Below are 20,682 nucleotides of genomic sequence, written 5' to 3' on the forward strand. Positions count from 1 at the left end.
AGAGTGTATGAAAATTTTCCCAGTGGGGATGAGACTAATAGGCAGGACGTAGGGAGAAGCAATAAAACAGGCTGAGGAGAGCTTGTGCTGTAAAAAGAAAATCATATATGCACAATGGGAGATCTGCAACCTGTTGATCCTTCTCTAGGATAAAAGAGTTTAGAAGATAGGGAGTGGGAAAAATGTGCAAAATGTTAGGACTTATGGGTGATCTAGCCATTTATCTAGCCCTGGTTGAAAGCATACAAACCCATTAAATTTGTATATGATTCCAACCCAAATCCATGAAGAGAGGGGAGGAGAGAGAGGCCAGGATAACAAAATTAATAGAATAGTATAGCATAGACTATCTGCTTGGGCACATGTGTGTAACATGTATCATGATGCGCAGAAACACTACAGATAAATTCAGAAGGCTCAATAAAAGAGGAATTGTAGATAGGCAGAATCTCTTTAACCAAATTGAAATTTGTGTAGAAGACTGGAATACAAATACCCTGGGAACTTGAACGGCCACAAGGGATTAGATCCTTCATTTTACATCTCATTCTAAATGGCTATTTCCTGCAGAAGAGACCCATTTATTTCACTGCAGGTCTTCATTCATATTAACCTCTACAGCTACCCCATCTGCCTGTTACTTCACTTTGTTTTCTGGTATGTTACTAACCACATTTACTTCTTTAAGCAGAGCCCTGTGTGTGATGAGGCGAGCAAGATGTATTTGGTCCCTCGTCTGTCAGTGGATTATTTTAATGAGCCACTTCAAAGACAAAGGGCAGCAAGTGCAATCAGTATCATTACCAGTGTCCTGGAGGGTGAGTCATTTCTCATCTTGTTTTAATTCAAATCTAAGCATGCATTGATGTGAAAGATCAGAATGTCATCAAAATGGCAACAGTAAAAAATTTAAAGTTGTTAATGGAACCTTTGTAGATGCTATAGTTAGGAAATTCCAGAATTAATGTTACCTATGCAGCCTTAATTTGGCTCCCTTGTGAATATGTGTTATAAAACAGTCTTTAATTACATGATCAGACTTTTTATTCTAAAGGACTCTCACCTCATTCAGAGCACAGGATGGACAGTGAATGAGATAGGGGTCGCAGAAGGAGAAATGACATTCTTTCATGTTTAAGGCACTGGAGCTGGATACAGGAGAGCTGAGTTCTAGTCTTGACTTTGCCATAGTCTGGGATATTGGGAAAGACTATCATAGGCACATGCTCAAGGGAGCCAGATAAAGATTGCACAGGCAAAATTAATTCTGTCATTTCCAGACTTTTCAGTGCTTGCCTTTGCCATCTTAAAATTCTTTTAATTTAGTTTTTATACATAATTATAGATGAGTCTGCTAGTGTCACCTATTATTAAGGTTACCTGACACATCTCATTATAAGATTCTGTTCCAGCTGCTTATAACTTTGCCAAACATTAATCTTTTGGGCTGAAATCTTATATGCTGGGTGTCTACCACAGACTGATCAATTTTGGAAAATTTCAGCTGTAAGAGTTTAGCCATTTCTGAAAAAGAAAGAAAGGTTGGAGAAAAAAACTTTTTGTTTTGCCCATGTTAAAAAATTCTGGTGACCTTTTATTTAATGCCCCCCATTCTTTGAACAGAGATTTGAAATGTGGTAGAGGCTTGTCATAACATATTCCCAGATTTGGACCTTAGCGTCCAAAATATGGGGGTTAGCATGAAAACCTCCAAGCTTAGTTACCAGCTTGGACCTGGTAAAGCTGCCACCACCCAAAAAATTAGAGTGTTTTGGGGCACTCTGGTCCCCCCAAAAACCTTCCCTGGGGACCCCAAGACCCAAATTCCTTGAGTCTCACAACAAAGGGGAATAAACCATTTCCCTTCCCCCACCCCCTTCCAGGTGTTCCCTCCCTGGGTTCCTGGAAAGATACACAGAAGCAAGCTCCGTGAATCTAAACAGAGGCATTCCACCCTCCCTATTTCCAGTCCTGGAAACACAAGTACCGAGAGCCAATCTCTCCCCCTCCCTTCTTCCAGAGGGAATGCAAAGTCAGGCTAATAAATCTAACATACAGAGATTTTCTTTTCCCTCTGACTTCTTCCTCCCATCAATTCCCTGGTGAGCTACAGACTCAATTCCCTGGAGTCCCCCACTAAAGAAAAACTCCAACAGGTCTTAAAAAAGAAAGCTTTATATAAAAAGAAAGAAAAAATACATAAAAATGGTCTCTCTGTATTAAGGTGACAAATACAGGGTCAATTGCTTAAAAGAAATATGAATAAACAGCCTTATTCAAAAAGAACACACTTCAAAACACTCCAGCAAGTACACACGTAAATACAAAATAAAAACCATATAAATCACTATCTTATCTTTTGTACTTACGACTGGGAAACAGAAGATTAGAAAAGCAGGAGGCAGAAAAATCCTCTCATAGCCGAGAGAGTACAGGCAGAAGACCAAGAACAAAGGACTCACACACAAACTTCCCTCTATCCAGATTTGAAAAAGTCTTGTTTCCTGATTGGTCCTCTGGTCAAGTGTTTCAGGTTATTCCTTTCCAGGTGAAAGAACATTAACCCTTAGCTATCTGTTTATGACAAGGCTATGTGGGCTATATGAAAAAAAAACAGGTGTGGGGATAAGAAAGGTAGCCTGGATTTTAGGAGTAATTTCCAACTGACTGGGCTGAATATATCTGTAACAATTTTGTACCCATTCTTTGTTAGTTGTCATACTAAAGCATTAGCAAGAGCTTGAAATATAATGTCTCTCCCCCACTACATGAGGCATTATATTCCCTCCATTGTCCTGCCAGTCTTTTAAACCACTTTTTGATAGATTATCGGAAATAGTAAATAAATAATATTAACAAAAGCATTGGGAGAGGTGAAAATTTGAAGCAGTACCTGCAAAGCAACAGTCACGACCTGTTCCTTCCCTGGCATACTTTGTTCAACATCAGCGTCTCTAGGGTGCTTGTTCAGCCTTTCACCCATGGGTGCTGGAACAATTTGTATAGTGTGCATACTGAGAGCCATTCAACCAAACTGTAAACTCTAGTTCCCACATTTATGCTTTTATCCCTCTAATCTGTCTGCCACTGTCTAGTTTTTAAGTTCTCAGCCATTTTCATCTTTTTTTACATATACGATTTTACAAATTACACCTATGCAACAGCACGGGCTGTCAGCTACTACTATAAATAGTACATGAGTATACAGAATGATCATTTGCTGCAGAGGTAATACACTTGATGCCTAGTCTTCCCCAAAAGAATGTGAATTACATTGTTTTAATCAAATGAATGCTATACACCAGATGGAAGAATCACACCACTTTTTTCATCACTCTCAGATCTTTGAAAATAGCTGTTAACCTTACTTACAGTTTCAACCAGCATTGTCCGGATCCACTGACAATTTGGAGCCTAATAAATGTTACCTATGTATATGTACTTAGTTTTGCCTCTAGTGAGATTTGGCTTTAAGTGAATCTAAAACTTTCCTAAGATTCAGATGTGATATCAGGTGAAGTGAATCTAATCAAAATTTAAGTGTAGTACACAGGGCCGGCTCTAGGTCTTTTGCTGCCCCAAGCAAAAAAAATTTTGGCTGCCCCCCACTCCAGCCCTGGGCTCCCCCCCTAGCACCCTCCTGCTGCCCCAGCCCTGGGCTTTCCCCCCTCCCACCCGCATCCCCGTCCGCCCCAGCCCTGGGTCACTGGTAACTCGCTCCCAGTGCCAGTCATTCAGCAGGAATTTTGATGTGCACAGAACACAGACAGGACTGGTTCCCATATGATTACAGAACTGCAGTACACCGGAACGATTTTCAGTTTTGTGTGATTGGAGGATACCTGGATGCATATTATAAGACTGTCCTACATAAACGAAGAAAAGTTGAGGTGCCTTTATTATTCTTCTGTTCCACTCTTTGTTTCTATGGGGAATTTGCCAGTGCAATATCACTGTATTCCTTTTAAACAAATAAAACTAACAAAAAGGCAATGGCTGTTGAAAATAGCAATTCCAGTCTTAAAAACCACTGGGAAGCATTTCTTGCTCAATTTTATCCTACTTTTTCTACAGCAAGTTACAGTGGATCAGTATATATGATTTGGGAGAAATGAAGTAACAGCTGCCCAAATTGAGCTTGAGCACTCCTGAATTTTGAGGGTGTTCAAATCTGGAAGGCAGGTGCTAGATTCCTTTTCTGAATATTAGATAAATCTGGAAAGGAAACGTTAATTTCTGCTTCCATGGCTCAGAAGTGGAAATCCTCCTATGTGCCTGGTACTGTATCTAAAGCTGCCCAGCTCCTCTAGTAGAGCCACCCTTCCCTTACTTTTCATTTTAAATTCTAGTGGGATCCACATACCTCCTTTGCTAGGCTTCTGCTAGAGAGGTGCACTGTCCATTTAGTCCACTTAATTCTTTCTTTGGGGGCTGAAAGGTGAGGTCACACCAGTATCCCTAATCCAGTCTGGGGATGTCTTCTGAAGGGTATATCTGGGCCAAAGCCTTCTACTCCTTGGGCATACTTGTTCCCCTGTTCACAGTGCCACCCCACTCTAGCAGCGAGCTCTCCATTCACAGCAAGCTGCAGCATAAGGTCCCAGCTACCTCACTCCCTTTCCTTTGATTGCTGCCAAGGGAATGCTGGGAAATGTAGTTCTTTCCCTGCTCCAGGTCTGGCTCTATAGGCAGAGAGCGAACCAAGGAACTACAGTTCCCAGGGCCCCCTGTTGCTTTTCAGCTCCCATGCTGGATCCTTGCCACCCCTGCAAATGTGCCACCCCAAGCACCTGCTTGCTTTGCTGCTGCCCAGAGCCAGCCCTGGTAGTACAGGCATTTCACTTCCACATTAATCAATCCCAGAGCTATTTATTGCATGCAGCATGATCATTGGTGATATTGCAAACAAGATTTATGACATGTAAGTGGGGGAGAAAGCACAAAAGTAGTTTTAAGTAGTTTTATATTCCTTGGTGCATCTGGAGCAAGGTTTTACCCCAGTCATATTTTCTAATGGTGTTGACAGTAGGAGTGTATGTCTGACGAACAAAGGCCTTATCCAAAGCCTGCTGAAGTTCAATGAGTTTTGAATCAGTCCTTATCTGAAGAGAATGAGTTTAAATACTAATTTGCTGGTCTCAGAAAGATGATTGCAGAGTGAGGGAGTGCCTTATATCATATCATTATAGAAAATGGGTGATATGATTTCAGAAAGTATCAAGAAGAGTTCCCTGATCACTTGTGAAGTGATGGAGTTTGGGTGTTTTTTTTCTGTGCTTTCATTAGTTGCAGTTCTTCTTTTGCCACTTGGCTCAGCACTGATTACCAGGTTATTGCTTTTTTTTTGTTTGTTTGTCATTAAGAACTTGAAGAATCACAACAGAAATGCCATCCATGCCTGAAAGATTTTGCCCTAAAGTATCTTGTATGGGATTGTTGTCCACTGTGGTTGAGAATCAAGAACAAAATAACAATTTTAGTAACGGATCCATTTACTGACCTCGCTATCACTCTTTGCATTGTGATGAATACTATCTTCATGGCACTAGAGCACTATAACATGACACGCAAATTTAAAAACATGCTTCGCGTAGGCAACATGGTAAGTGAATTCTCAAATTCTATATGAAGAATGAATTTATGGATATTTCTACCAACAAAGAATGGTTATAAGAAAGAAAAAGCTTTTTCTTTCTTTCTTTCTTTCTTTCTTTCTTTCTTTCTTTCTTTCTTTCTTTCTTTCTTTCTTCAGGGATATGGCGTTCTCAGATATTACTTTTTGTTTTCAGACATTCTAAACATCCTTTAGAATGCAGCAGAAACGCTTAGAGTTTTTATGACAATGCATTATATGATTACATGATAAAAGTAGGATCTGCTGTTCAGATTTCATTGACCTATCTATAGCTATGCTACTATATTTAAAGGAAGGTAGTCTAGAGAGAAGATGTGCTTATGGTACACTTTTGGCTGACATAACTTCTTGTTTATTTGTCACAGGTCTTTACTGGCATTTTTACTGCAGAAATGGTCTTGAAAATCATTGCTCTAGATCCCTATTACTATTTTCAGCAACGCTGGAATATTTTTGACAGCATAGTTGTCACCATAAGCTTAACTGAATTGTGTGTACCCAGATCTTCAGGCAGAAAAGGAAGAGGAACCCTATCAGTTTTACGTTCTTTCAGACTGGTAATGTCTCATACTGATTCCATCTCATAAAACCTTTTGCATGAATATTAATGTAAGGAAAATTAATTTGTAAAACCTCAGTACTAGAAATGGTAAAGACATTTTGCCAGATTTCAAACCCATTTGGATTTGACTGAAACTAATACAGCATTTGTATTTTACTCAAAGATGGTTAAAAACATATCTAGTGAATGAGGTAGAAAAAATCCCAAACATTAATATATAGTGAAAGCTGAAGCAAAGAATAAACAGAATGAAAAGCAAAAGCAGAGACACTGAGAAAGAAGAAGCAAAGCTGGAGATGGAGAAAAATTGTAATATAATAGGCATTATTTATGTTATATAATGGCTAGGCACATCTACTAGCCTGAGTTTTAGAGAGGTGGCTGGTTTATCTATATATATATTATATATCAGTATTTTTTTAGCTAGAAACTTTGGCATCAATAGGACTTCACATGTTCAAAATTAAGCATATGCTTAAGGTGTTTTGCTGATTATGTTGCTTGTATACTATGGTGATGGGTGGCATGAAAAACTCAAGATGGGTACTTGGCCTGGTTTCCAGAGGTGCTGAACATCCATAACTCCTAGTAACTTGGAGTTGTGGGTCTAAAATTTAGGCCATTTGCATATAAAAAATTGATTATTATAAATGCAAATCAAGTACAACTTAGGTTAATCAGGAAGGTTATTAAAGTTTTGTTTCCAGGAGACATGAAAATATTGGAAGAATGAAATCTGCCAATATACTGTCCCCCAAGATTATTTCCTGAGACATTCAAATTACAAGCTGTTAATAAATTACTAGTAGGGGTAATAATAATCATTTATGTTACGGAAGTGTGCAAAGACAACAACCAGGATTGGGACCTCATTGGGCTGGACTCTCTATAAAGATAGATAAGAAACAGTCATTACCCTGGAGCAAAAAGACACAAACAGATAAAGAGCAGGGGATAGTGATATATCATATTCAGATGCAAATCAGTATGTCTATATTGCATTGATCATATATAGACTTTAAAATACCCTACATTTCACAGTGTTTGAATAGTTTTAAATATATATATATAATGTTTTTAACCATTTTTAAACAATGCAATGTGAGGAATATCTAATCTTCTGTTATCTCATGCTATGTTTTATTTTTTACACAGCTGAGAGTCTTCAAGCTGGCAAAGTCCTGGCCAACTTTAAATACCCTAATTAAAATCATTGGTAACTCAATAGGTGCCCTGGGTAACCTCACCCTGGTTCTGGCGATCATAGTCTTTATTTTCGCTGTGGTAGGAATGCAACTTTTTGGGGAAAAATATGCTGAAAAATGCTATAAAATATCTGAGGATTGCAAGCCACGTTGGCATTTTATGGATTTTTTCCACTCATTCCTTATTATATTCCGAATTCTGTGTGGAGAATGGATTGAGACCATGTGGAGTTGTATGGTGGTAGCTGATAAACCACTATGCCTTCTAGTCTTCTTGCTCATCATGGTGATAGGAAACCTAGTGGTGAGTTTCCAGCTATTTTTCTATTCTTATTGCATATATAGTATATGATATACTGACTTGTCTTTTTATCACTCAGTGGTAAGCCCCCCAGAGATGTTGGTAAAAAGGTCACACTATGTTGTGCTCTAGAAAAGCCCATTTGTCTTTCACCTTTAGAACTCCTGTTAATATTTAAGTAAGACACTTTCAGTAGTGTAGCAATGAACTCTTTCACATGACAGTGTTCATTCCAGGGAGGAATAATTTTCTAACAGGAAAAAAAAATACTGGCAAGAATTAATTTTCTTATCAGGAGTTTGGTGTAAATTACCACTAAGTGTATAATTATCAAAACTTGTGTCTGCACCGCATTCTTTGCAATCAGCCCCTGGACCCATATGTAGTCACCCTGAAATCAGAATTCTGCAGGTACATAGCTCAATGCAGGCTCATAGTTCAGGTCTCTTTAGATGCCAGGCATTGGCTTTATTTCTCTCTTTTACACTAGGCTAAATCAGGAGTGACTACATGGAAATCAGTGTAATTACACTACTGTATAAGTAGCATACATAAAAGGGAATGCTGGCCCATTAACTCTGAGATGACATTTTCATTGCCAGCTTGCTTTTTGCGTATCAGTGGAATCTTTTTTTTTTTTAAAAATTACGATTTGAATATTTTTATTATTCCCACATAAAAATTAAGTTCATTTGGAGTTAAGGTTGAAAGCACATAAGAGTAGCTTAAGGGTACCAAACATTACAGGGATGTTTGTAATTACTCCTAAAACAAACATTACAAACCCAGGACATTCAGAGTTAATCAAAAACATCAGCTTGTGATGTTTACATGGCACCCCCCTACAATCTCATATTTCAAAACACAATGCAAAATTAAATATATACAGTGGAAAAACTCATGGGGTACAAGATCCAATTCTTCTCTTGCTTACACCACTATAAATCCAAAGTACCTCAATCTGAGTGAACAGAGTTACACTGGTGCAAATGATGAGTCTCAGGACCAAAGATTCTCATTATACGTGTTATTTTAAAATTGTGAGTTGGAGCTGGCAGTCATCTCTCTTAGTAAGAAGCTTAGTGCAATGAAACAAAACAATTTAAAGCATCAAAAACTTTATGTGGCAGGAGAAGGGGTAGCCATCTGGGTATAACTGTCTGGTCCAACAAGCAGCATCATAAATGATCATGGACAGGGCCACCCACTGAGGTGGGGCCAGTGGGGCAATTTGCCCCAGGCCCCGGGCTCCGCAGGGGCTCCCACGAGCATGGCTGAGGCTCCCTCCCCAGCCCCGTCTCCTCTCCTCCCCTCTCCCGGAGCCTCAGTCCATACAGCAACATCCCGGACAACAGCAGCGTGGCTCCAGTGGGGCCCGTGAGCCCCGCCCCGCTCAGGGCCACGTGGTCAGGGGGCGGGGCTGGGAGCCCCAGGCTGAGTGCGGGGAGCTGAGCTCAGCCTGAAGCTCCCAGCCCCGCCCCCTGACCACGTGTCTCCGAGGGGGAGGGGCTCGGTCCCCGCCCCCTGACCACGTGGCTCTGAGAAGGGCAGAGCTCAGGCCCCGCAGGAGGCGTGGCGTTGCTGTGGAGCGAAGCTGCTGGCTGTGCTGAGTATCCGGGTGAGAGGGGAGCTGAGGGTAAGGGGCCAGGGCCGGGGGGGTTAGCTAAGTGGCAGGGAGACCTGGGGACAGGGAGGGGGCAGAGGTTAGGGGGTGGTCAGGGGACAGGGAATGGGGGGGTTGGATTGTGGGCGTTTTGAGGATCTGGCAGGACTCAGCGGGGGGTGGATAGGGGTCAGGGCAGTCGGGACAGGGAACGGGTGGGGTCCTGGGGTGGTAGTGGAGGGTCTCTGAGGTACGGTGAGGGGGCAAGGAGCAGGATGGGTCGGGGATTCTGAGTGGGGTGGGCAGTCGGGGGGCAGGAAGTGGGTGGGGGTTGAATGGGGGCAGGGCCAGGCTGTTTGGGAGGCACAGCCTTCCCTACCCTAAAGCTCATTCAGCAGTTTGAGGCTTGCAGAAGAGCCAAGCTGTTAGCTTTTCCATTAGCGCTACCATCCCTTTTACTCTCAAATGCCAAATTATAGTGTATATTTAATTTCAGTGCCATAGGAAGATTCATGTCAGGGGAAGGTAGCTTCATTTAAAATTAGCCATTAGGGGAGGGATCACATAAGAAGAGAAATATCTTACACCACCTACCTCCTTCCCAACCCTACCAAGGGAGACCCCCACACACACACATTTCCTGAGGCTCCAGAGGGGTTAATTCAGTGATTCTCAAACTTGTGTACTGGTAACCCCTTTCACATAGCAAACCTGTGAGTGTGACCTCCCCCTTATAAATTAAAAACACTTTTAAAATATATTTAACACTATTATAAATGCTGGAGACAAAGCAGGGTTTGAGGTGGAGGCTGACAGCTTGCGGCCCCCAATAATAACCTCGTGACCCCCTGAGGGGTCCCAACCTCCAGTTTGAGAACCCCTGGGGTAATTTAATTTTAACACACTATGTCCATTCACATACATGTGCTATTTTGAGCATTGCAGTTTTCACAACATAAGCTCATCCCAGATTTGGAACAAGCTCAAATGCTCAGTTCATAGAGTATGTACATAGTCTATACTAAAGACAAACCCACAGTAACTGTCTCCAGTTTGTGAGGGACCCCATGGAGCCAGTCTCTAGGAAACAGATAAATGCATGGTGGTTAAATCCATTCCTGGCTATTAGCCAGGATGGGTAAGAAATGGTGTCCCTAGTGTCTGTTTGTCAGAGGGTGGAGATGGATGGCAGGAGAGAGATCACTTGATCATTACCTGTTAGGTTTACTCCCTCTGGGGCACTTGGCATTGGCCATTGTTGGTAGACAGGATACTGGGCTGGATGGACCTTTAAACAATCAAACACAGCAAGCAGCAGATATTTGGCCACACACTTCTGAAACCCCAAACCATATTCAGGTTATGGCAGACTAATTTCAGCTTTTCAATTAAAAAAACCACAACAAATTTTGAAGGAAAGCAGACATTGTCCATGATTTTTTTCTGCTTTTTAAAAGCCCCTAGTTTTTGATCCAGAAACAGTTTTGATGGCACATATTTGTCCAACCTTTTAATGAGCTTTAGTGCCTTTTAGCACTAGCTGATGCTGAGAAACAGTGATACCTTGTAAAGACGTTTTCTCAAAACAGGATTTGTGCCGAGATGCAGAAGGTTTATTTTTCCCAGGACCGCCCATGCGAGGGGAGCAAGTCTGGCAATTTGTGCTGGGCCCCGCAGGGGCCTCCCTGAGAATATAGTATTGTAATTTTTTTTATGGAAGGGGCCCCTGAAATTGCTTTGCCTCAGGCTCCCTGAATCATTTTGGGCAGCCCTGATCATGGACTCCTACAATCTTGATCTTATAACAAAAGAATTGAACAGTCCACATACAGTGAGGTAGTTGGACACAGGGACAACCACCCTAGGAGACTAGCTGCCAGTAGCTGGCCTGGATCTGCCAACCTCTCTGAAAGAGGGTTTATACCTGAATCCTGTTGGTCTTCCTCTGCTGCTGGGTTTCCTGAATCAAAGTTTCATCCAGAACTGGCACTTTATCAGGGGAGAGTTTGGAGAAAGTCACAGCAGAAGAGTCAATGGACTCGTCTACAAGAACATTTATTCTGTTTCAAAGCAGGTTAGATCAAAGCTCACTATGGACCTTTTAGTATGCGGTTATATGGTCCACACGGACATTTAAAGAGCAGCAACCTAATGTGGGGTAGATTTACATCCCAACTTGATGGGAACTAACTGTTCATGTATACAAGTCCAGTGATACTAAATCAAACTAGTCTTGCAGCATTCCCTGATGTTCCAATTATGGGTGTTCCCTTCTCACTGCACAAAACACAGAACGCTTCCATTGTGTCCCAGGCCTGTCCCTCAGCATATCCTGCTACTCCAAATCCCTATCCCGCTGCCGCCACCCTACCCAGCACATCTTATGATTGTGATTTAGTGGTGAATGAAGGCAAGGAGACAGGAGATTTGGATTCTATTTCTAGGTGAATCACTGATTCACACTGTATCTTGCCCAGTGTCACCTAATCTCTATCTCCCTTGGTTTCTCTAACTGTAAAATGGGAATGATATTTACTGTCCCTATAGCTCACTGGGGTGTTGGAAGATGAATTAATGTTTCTCAAGAGCTTTGAGAGCCTGACATGAAAGGTGCTATAGAAGGGCACTACTATAATGAACGGGCTGGTGTGTTTTTACTGAATTAAATCAAGAACTCATCATCTGTGTGTCTTTGGTCCCTTACTGGTTACAAAGATTCAGTTTTAACTTCAGTGGCATCTGTCATTGTAGAGTAAGAGGATCTGAGTTATATCACTGGAGTTGCTGTGAAATTTTAAGTTGGCATGGTTTTCAGTCTTCACATTTTTTAAAAATCAGGCCCTATATACATATCACATTTAGCTTACGAAAGCTCAGCTGGGAATTCACTGACATCATAAACTAATCGCTCTTTGTCCCTTCCTAGTCAATAGCATCTCACCTTCCACAACTTCTTACCTTTGCAGAGAAGGTTCCCAGCAGAGATGTCAGAATCAGATGGACACAGTTCCCTAAGAAAGTCTCTTCTAGTCCTTTCAGCGTCTGTCCTGACCTTGGGGAAATTTCTCAGTCTGGTCTTCTAGAGTCCCCATCCTTCCTTTGCTGAAGACATTTGCTGGGGATGCACTGTTGGGGGCAGTTCCCTTTGAGATCAAAATCTCATACAGTTTCACTAGGTAACCTACCAGATCTAGCAGTGGGAAGGTGGTTGCCCTCCCCCACTTCCACGTGTTTAATGTCTCCTGATCCTCTATTTTGTTCCTGCTTTCTTACTGTTTTACAAGTGATGTTTCACAGGAGCATGTTGTTAGATTTTTGGAGTCTATTTTTTGCTCTCTTGCTAGCTCTTTGTGTGGACTTAACAAAGTCACTCCATCTCTGTGCCTCTCCATCTGTAAACAAACAGAGATTCCCCATCTGTAAAATGAGGATAACAATGTTCCTTTGGCCCACAAGATGGCTGCCTGGTTATGAAAAAATCCATATTTGTCTAAATGGGATGGCAAATGTATAGATTCACCAGTCCATTACCCCTCCACTCTGAGCCCCACACACACATTCCTGGGACATGACACCAAAGAAGAAAATATTTGTGGGAGCTTCTTAAAATACTGGCAACACCAGATCCCAGGATTTTAACGCAAAACATTCTGCCAGAGCTGTAATTCAAGGCTTACCAATGACTTTAAAGGAATTTTACTTCTCTGTTCTCTCGATTTTTCTCAGACTTCTCTAAAACATGACCCAAACCTAAAATCGATGGAAAGACATCTGTTGAATTCAGTGATCTTTTAGTCAGACCTTCATAAATGAAATTTCCTTTTGTTTCAACCCCTTTTTTCAAGAATCTCATTTTAAAAAATCTCCCTTCAAACCCATAATACAACTTCCAGGGCTTGTCCATATATATTCCATTGATGGTGTGCCTGTGCCCCGTACAGTCAAGTTCAGATTCATTTGGTCAGCAGTGTCTGTTGGGGACCATGCCTGCATCCTGAGTGTCTTTGTGCCTCCAAGCGAAGGGCATAAAGGGCAGGGTGACCCCAAGCGCCACTCAGTTCCTTCTGATCACCCCTGGCTCAGAGTCAGAACCCTGCAATATCTGAGTCTTTTCACTCACTGTGTGGGCGTATCATTCTTTGTAAATAGTTAGACATTACCTTAATGATTAGAGATAAGATCAGAATAGTGTTTCCAGTTTTTCCTCTCCCACCTTCCCTGCTACAACAGTCTTATAACAACAGAATTCTGTATGGGCGAAGGAATTGCGGGGCAGTTGGGGTCGCCCCACACTTTATGCCCTCGTTTGGAGGTATGAGAACAAAGTGGCCAAAAGAATCTAGACTTGAGTGCAAAGGGCATGTGCACACCATCCGTGGAATGTATGTAGACAGCTCATCTCAAAGAACCACAGTTACTGTAAGGTTAAGTACCCATTTCATCCTTCTTTTATCTTAAAATGAATGTAGAAATAGGTTTTCCTCCCAAATTCCTGGCTGCCTCCTCTAGAAAACCCTGGAGGAAAAAACATGATTCTATAACTGCTGATTCAACCACCTCCAGTACTATATTTGGAGCAATATATTCAGCATCTAACTGGATATACATTTTATAGTGCCACTTGCAATCAAATTGTCTCTGCCTAAGGGGAGTAAGTCCTAGAATATTCTTCATTACAATGCTGCAAAGTTGATAGACAAACTGAGCCTGATTCTGATCTCATATCCATGCAAATCAGAAGCAGCTCCATTCAGGTCTGGTATAATTGTACCTAGGTAAACTGTTGTAAGACTAGTATCAGACCTTCATTATCCTGTACTAGGCCCAAACTGTTCCCTTACTCTAAAATCCAGGCTGATAGCTCTATTGCACAAATCTCTCCAACACTATTTTAACAATCTTGTCCTGTTAAAGGAACAGCACCCTCGTAATTAGTGTATCTGTAATTTTATGTGATTGTCTCCTCCTTGTGGGATTGATGGAGTACTATGATACACCAATTTTTTTAATTAGTCTTTTTCGTGTTTCAGTTAAATTGTGTGATTTTTATACATATCCCTTTATTGCAATATGCTACATAAAATCTACTTTATTTTCATTTGAGGATCATGGAAACATACATTTGAGAGAGACAAATATGCTGCATGAAAAATAATTTGCTAAACAATCATTTCATTTTGTCTTGTTAAGGTTGGTGCATTAAGAACAAATTGTTTTGAAACTGGCTAATCTTCAAGCCATTATTTACATTTCAAAATTATATTGCAATGATTTTCTTTTTATTTCAATTATGTTCAGGTTCTCAACCTGTTCATTGCACTACTTCTGAACTCATTCAGCGCTGACAACTTCCAAGCACCTGAAGATGATGGAGAGGTGAACAATCTTAAGATTGCATTTGCTCGGATCCACAGGGGACTTCATCTGGTGAAACATGCAACATGGGATTACTGTTGTGGACGGTGCCAGCATCCAAAGAAAGCTGCCAAAAAAAAAAAGAAATTGGCTGCCAAGAACGCATGTGTGGACGTTGGGAAAGAAGGGAAAATTTGTAAAGAAAATCACAGTAACAATGTGACTGAGAAAAATGGGGACAAATGCTCAGTTAGCATTCTTGAAGATTTTATCACCAACCCCAACATGTTTGTCTGTGTCCCTCTTGCTGAGGCAGATTCTGATAGTGGGGATTATGAAGAAGATAAGACAACCACATTCTCAGAAACTGAGTACAGTAGACAGGTGAGAAGCATATACAGGGAGAATATGTTTGATACTAATGGGGTTTTTAATGTAGCAGACAAAGGTAAAGCATGATCCAGCTGCAGGAAGTTTATTTATTTAAGTTTATTTCCAATTAGAAATAAGGTTCAGATTTTTTAAAGTTAGGGTGATCAACCATTAGAAGAATTTACCGAGGATTAGCTAAATTCTCCATCACTTGGAGTCTTTAAATCAAGATTGGATGTCTTTGTGAAATACAGATCACAAGGTGTTGGGCTTTATGCAGGAATTACTGGATAAAATTCTACAGCCTGAGTTATGGATGAATTTATACTAGCTGATCACATTGGTTCATTCTGACCTTGAAATCTGTTTGGTATCAGTAATCAAGCAAAGAGGAAATAGTGTCAAGGGCTCAAGATGTGAACTTGTAACAAGGAGACCTCTCTTTCTCTTCTGCCATCTCAGCAAAAAGATGGATGGGTTAAGAATGGAATGGCTCTTTCAAAGTTATTTTTATTATATTATAGTGCATACAAACACATTTTTAAGTTCATCTGAATTTTTGCAGTTCCCCTTTAGCTATGGAGTTGTGATCCATAGGGATGTCTGGATGCCAACTGGCAGAGGGCATAGGTGGCTCATAGAGTTTTTACAGGGATCGCTTGGGTCAGTTAGATGCATAATGATTCACTAAATGGTGACATGTGATGTTTCTAGACATCATAATCACTGGAAAATGTGTGCACTGATAATATTTAAGAAGCTATGTGTCTGTACCGAAAATTAAGTTCTCAAGGCAGGTAACCCAGTGGTGATATATCTCAGGAATGTTTATTTCATGCAGCAAATATTGACATTTATCTCTCTGTCTGATCATGTGTGTATTGGGCATTGTATGTCTCACAGTGGGTACCTGTTTGTATACTGAGTCAAATGCTAAGGAAGAGATTGCAAAATCTTCAAAAGAGGAAATTTATAGGGAAAAATAAACAGTAGCAGGGAATCCTGTTCAGGAGTAAAAAAACAATGGATGGTGGGATGTACTTGGAGGTGCAGAGGTATACCCTGAATCTTTCCCCTCAGAGGCAATCTGATAGCAAGACTTGTCTCATGAACAGATCACAGCCATTTCTGGTGGTAAAATTCTGGAAGGACTTTGGGTAGGCATTGCTCTATAAGGTATGAAAGTAACTAGTTCAGTAAGTCTATGTTCTAGAACACATGTAATGATTTTCTTTTATATGTAACCATTTGTTTCTAATAGTTCAGCTTGCTTTCACTTGAAGCTCTATACTTTGTTGAATAAACTTTTACTTGTTTTCACTATGAATGTGTCTAAGTGCTGAGTGTTAAACGGAGTTGTGATCTGAGGTATGACTGGTGAATCTTCTGTGTAATGCATCTTCGGGAGCCGCAAATCTGTGAATACAGCAGGTGTAAGGTGGAACAGGGCCTGGACACTCCAGGGAGATACTGGGAGGGTTTGAGGGTTGGAGGGTGCCTATTGGTAAGCCAGAGAGAGAGTGTGGGGCCTGCATAGATGTAGAGGGCAGTGCTTGGGTTGCCCGTGGGCAGTGGAGTTGATAAGCTGACCCACAGCAGGACTGAAGGCTTTTTCTTGCTAAGGGCATGTGGTAGTGAAGTGCCTCAGAATCCTGGGTACCTATGAGAACGTCACAGAAGTCATGACTGACTGTAAATCTAAAATTTTCCCTTCAGGTCCTGACTTCTTCACTTGGTTCTGAGGCAAAGATTCCCATTGATTTCATTGGGCTTTGGATGAGTCCTTCATTTATTTTAGGTAACCAAGGCAAACTTTTCCCACTTTCAGAGGGATGGCTGTGTTAGTCTGGATCTGTAAAAAGTGACAAAGAGTCCTGTGGCACCTTGTAGACTAACAGACATATTGGAACATAAGCTTTCATGGGTGAATACCCACTTCGTATTCACCCATGAAAGCTTATGCTCCAATACATTTGTTAGTCTACAAAATGCCACAGGACTCTGTCGCTTTTTCCCACTTTGTATCTCTCTATAAAGATCAAGACTATAAGTGACCAGTTCAAGGTGCTTTCTGTTCCATTTGGAGTGTTCTACTTTAAAATTAAGTGTGCCATCCCTCTGCCACAAAAAAGAAAAGAGAAAATAAAATAAACCCATCTTAGTTTATCTTCAGCATCTGAAGAAGTGGGCTGTAGCCCACAAAAGCTTATGCTCAAATAAATTTGTTAGTCTCTAAGGTGCCACAAGTACTCCTGTTCTTTCTTCAGCAGGAAAACCACCTGAGACAGAGGGGAGAGCAATGTAAAAGCCCAGGAGTTTGGAGTAAAGGATCTGAGGTTTTCTCTGAAGACTTAAGTGAGTTTAACATATGTAAACAAAGGAATGAATCATCACAAGGACAAGAGGAGGTAACACCATGTTCTTACCTAACATGAAATCACCAATCTCTGTATGTTCTGTTTCAGTTTTTTGGAATCTAATAAAGATAATGACTCAAAAATAATGCTGTACAATAAATTTTATCTTTTTATTCTATTTTGTGTTTAAAGCACAAGAACTTTCTTTAAGTATTGGGATGCCCTCATATCTTAGCCATGTAGGTGTTCATGTAGGTGTTCCATAGTTCCATTTTTGATTAATACTTGCATTATAACATGACTGATAAATGTGCATGGCTCAGTTATATTTAGCTTGAAGTATTCTATCTCATTGGTTAAGAGTGGAATAGTTGGATTTCTATGAATGGAAATAGCAAAATGCTGTATTTATAAATATTAATTTAAAACTTTATTAGGAAGAGAAGCTGGATTCTGAGTTGCCTTTGATTCAGAAACATTACCTATAAAATTAACATTGTCTACTTGACATCTGAATTACCAAAAATGTTTTGTCCCAGAAAATGGTTTCAGGGACCATTCTGGTGTGTCCAGTCTTTTTTCTGTATAATTTCAAAACACATAAAATGAATTTTGTATATGTAATCTTAAAAACAATTTTCCAAGCTGAATATCTTAGGGTTATACTCCTCTAGTCAGGGGGTGGACACATACAATGTTGTCTATATGTCCTATCGAAACAGCTCAGATTTCAAATACAGAATGTTTTAAATGAATTGTGCACAAAAAGTAAAAAATAAAATCCCATGATTATTTACACAAGTCTTTGGAGAATAATTTTGAATAAGGAACATATTCAAGAAAATCACAAATTGTTCATCAGCAATTTGGAAACAGAAAAAGTGGCAGAATTCACTGAATAAATAATTTGTTATGAATTATTCACACATTTCTAGTGGTGTGAAGCGTGAAATATGCTGGAATACAAGGAAGTCTATGCCAGTGGAGAATACATTATGTTTCATGTGATTACATGTTCTAATTTGTGTAAATTATCAAGGGCATTTTACGGTACTTTCATTCTGAACCGAAATTTTTAGAGTTCTACCAAACAGGACTCTGAATAAAATATATTTTCATTTCCCTGTCTGTCTCTCTTTCTCGCTCACTTTTTCCCCAGGTGGGGCGCTCTGGTTTTAATTGTTTTCAGCTCTAACTAGTGAAATGTTTTAAAGCCTGTCTGCGTTTGAGAACTATATGCACTTAATTCAAGAAAAGTTGGAATCATTCCCCCTATGCAAGTTTTATTACAGTGATTAATCTAGTACCGTTAAATCTAGCTTTGACTTTAAATTGATGTGGAGATATTTCAGGAGAGAAAGTCCATTCCACTGGAATGTTGCCAACTTAGCTATTTTGTCACTAGATTTAGTAACTTTTTGGTTTCCCTAGCAAGAAAATAAGTGTCAAAGTGGCCAGTGACAAATCTAGTGGCTTTCTCTGCCAATTACAGTGACATTCAGAAAAAGAAATCACCAATATGTATAGTTACAAAATCATTCACAAGCAGCTCAATAGTGTTAATAAAAACCATTCTGTTATTTTCTTACTCCATTCTGTTGTATACCAAGTCAATGTCATTACATCTCAACTGATCATGTCCTCAGAAGGAATCACATTCCAGAGCTTCATGGGGTGAGATCACTATAATCTGCAGGTGAGGAAAAGAAGTTTGTGGAGGCTAATTAAATATTTTTCTAAAGCCTGGCACACTTTGGAGAGAGCAGCACATTAGCCAGGGCTTGTTTTTACCCAAATGTGTTCTTTCTCACCATTCCATAGTAGGTAGCACACGCTGTGTTGCAGGGGAAGATGGCTAATGAAGTGGGCTGGGCAGGCGAGGCAGGTTAGCCAGTGAAGAGAGCCACATGGATGCCAGGTGGGGTGAGATGAGACAGGGCCATGTGCCCCAATGGGGCGGGGCAGGGGGGCACTGTGTCTCCAGGTATGAAGTCCTTACTACAGCATCACAGATGGAGCTAGCTTGACTTTGTTTCCCTTTTACTCCTTCCCCTGGCTTGGCCTGGGGTTACCTTTCCAGCTGTTTTCAGAAATTGAACCCTGGAAATGGGGAAGGGGTCCAGCTAGCAGATTTTTGTTTTTAAATCTACTTTCTTGGCTCCCTGCAGTGCCAAACTCAGGTCAGCTGAATGCTCTCTACCTCCTGGTTCGGGGCTTTCCCTTTCACTAACCTGTCGGCTCAAATCCAGGCTGGCAAGAAAGGCAAAGCTAGCTGAAATTAACCAACCCGAGCCAACCTGGGCTGCAGTGTACAGAGCACCCTTCCCAATGAGCTGCAGTTTCCTTCCCAACAAGCAGAGAGCACCCTCCTGATGATGACAGTGTACTGTTGTAGTTGCTTCTGGTATGCAACAGAATGTAAACAGAAGAGCATTCAGTTTATTTTAAAGCACAGTGACTACTTTAAACAAAAAATGATACATTGTCTTCTCTTGCATAGCACCTGGATGACATCAGCTGTTCTGAAGGCAGCACAGTGGATCTGACAAACCCTGAGGAGCTTCTAAAACAGACCGCTGAGCTGGGTGAAGACTTAAAAGAACCTGATAACTGTTTTCCAGAAGGTAAGGATCTGCTAATTTCACTATGACTAGTAAGTGAGACAAACAATCCAAAGTAGCCTGTTCTCCTAGTTAATGTTGGCACTCTGTCTACTTGTGAGTATTTAGTAATAATATAATTACTGCGTAGTTGCATAGAACTTTTCATCCATAGATCTCTCTAATAGTCAAACACACATGAAACAGGTGGAGAGAACTTGTTAGGATTCAGCTGAATTTCTGTAGGATGGTAAGTCCAGAAATGCAATTTAAATTGCTGCACAGCTTTACAAGTTTACTTCATGCCAATATTTGTACTCAATGCTTATTTTGATTTTCACAGCTGTCTCCTTCTAGTCAAAACTAAGAATACTGTGGTTTTCACCAGAGAAAAAATTAAATTTATTAACATGTCATCCAAACTCCTACTTCATATCAGTTATTTCTCAGAGCAAACAGTTGTCTCCCTGAACTGTCTGTAATAGAAGTAACAGCGTAAAACATGTCATCAGGGTCAATTCACAGTTAGATTAATTTCCACTGTGACAAAGTTCCTCCTCTACCTTGGTGGGTCCTGCGCTTATTGGCAGATTTGCTCACCTCAGTGATCTTCCCCACAGTCTGGATCAACTCCTCCTGTGTCTGATTAGGAGTTGGGAGGTTTGGGGGGAACCTGGGCCCGCCTTCTATTC

General features: G+C 40.7%; 1 protein-coding gene across 1 annotated transcript in view; it reads left to right on the forward strand.

Annotated features, from left to right (window-relative positions):
- Positions 1-20,682, forward strand: part of LOC115645406 (sodium channel protein type 5 subunit alpha-like) — a 98,558-nt gene that overhangs the window by 36,422 nt on the left and 41,454 nt on the right. Inside the window, 6 exon segments of the mRNA XM_030550006.1 lie at positions 689-818; positions 5,364-5,602; positions 6,001-6,192; positions 7,353-7,706; positions 14,605-15,045; positions 19,891-20,014. Of these exon segments, the coding sequence (XP_030405866.1) occupies positions 689-818; positions 5,364-5,602; positions 6,001-6,192; positions 7,353-7,706; positions 14,605-15,045; positions 19,891-20,014 (1,480 nt within the window).

The sequence above is a fragment of the Gopherus evgoodei genome, chromosome 2 (genome assembly GCF_007399415.2).
Source record: "Gopherus evgoodei ecotype Sinaloan lineage chromosome 2, rGopEvg1_v1.p, whole genome shotgun sequence".
Lineage (NCBI taxonomy): Eukaryota > Metazoa > Chordata > Testudines > Testudinidae > Gopherus > Gopherus evgoodei.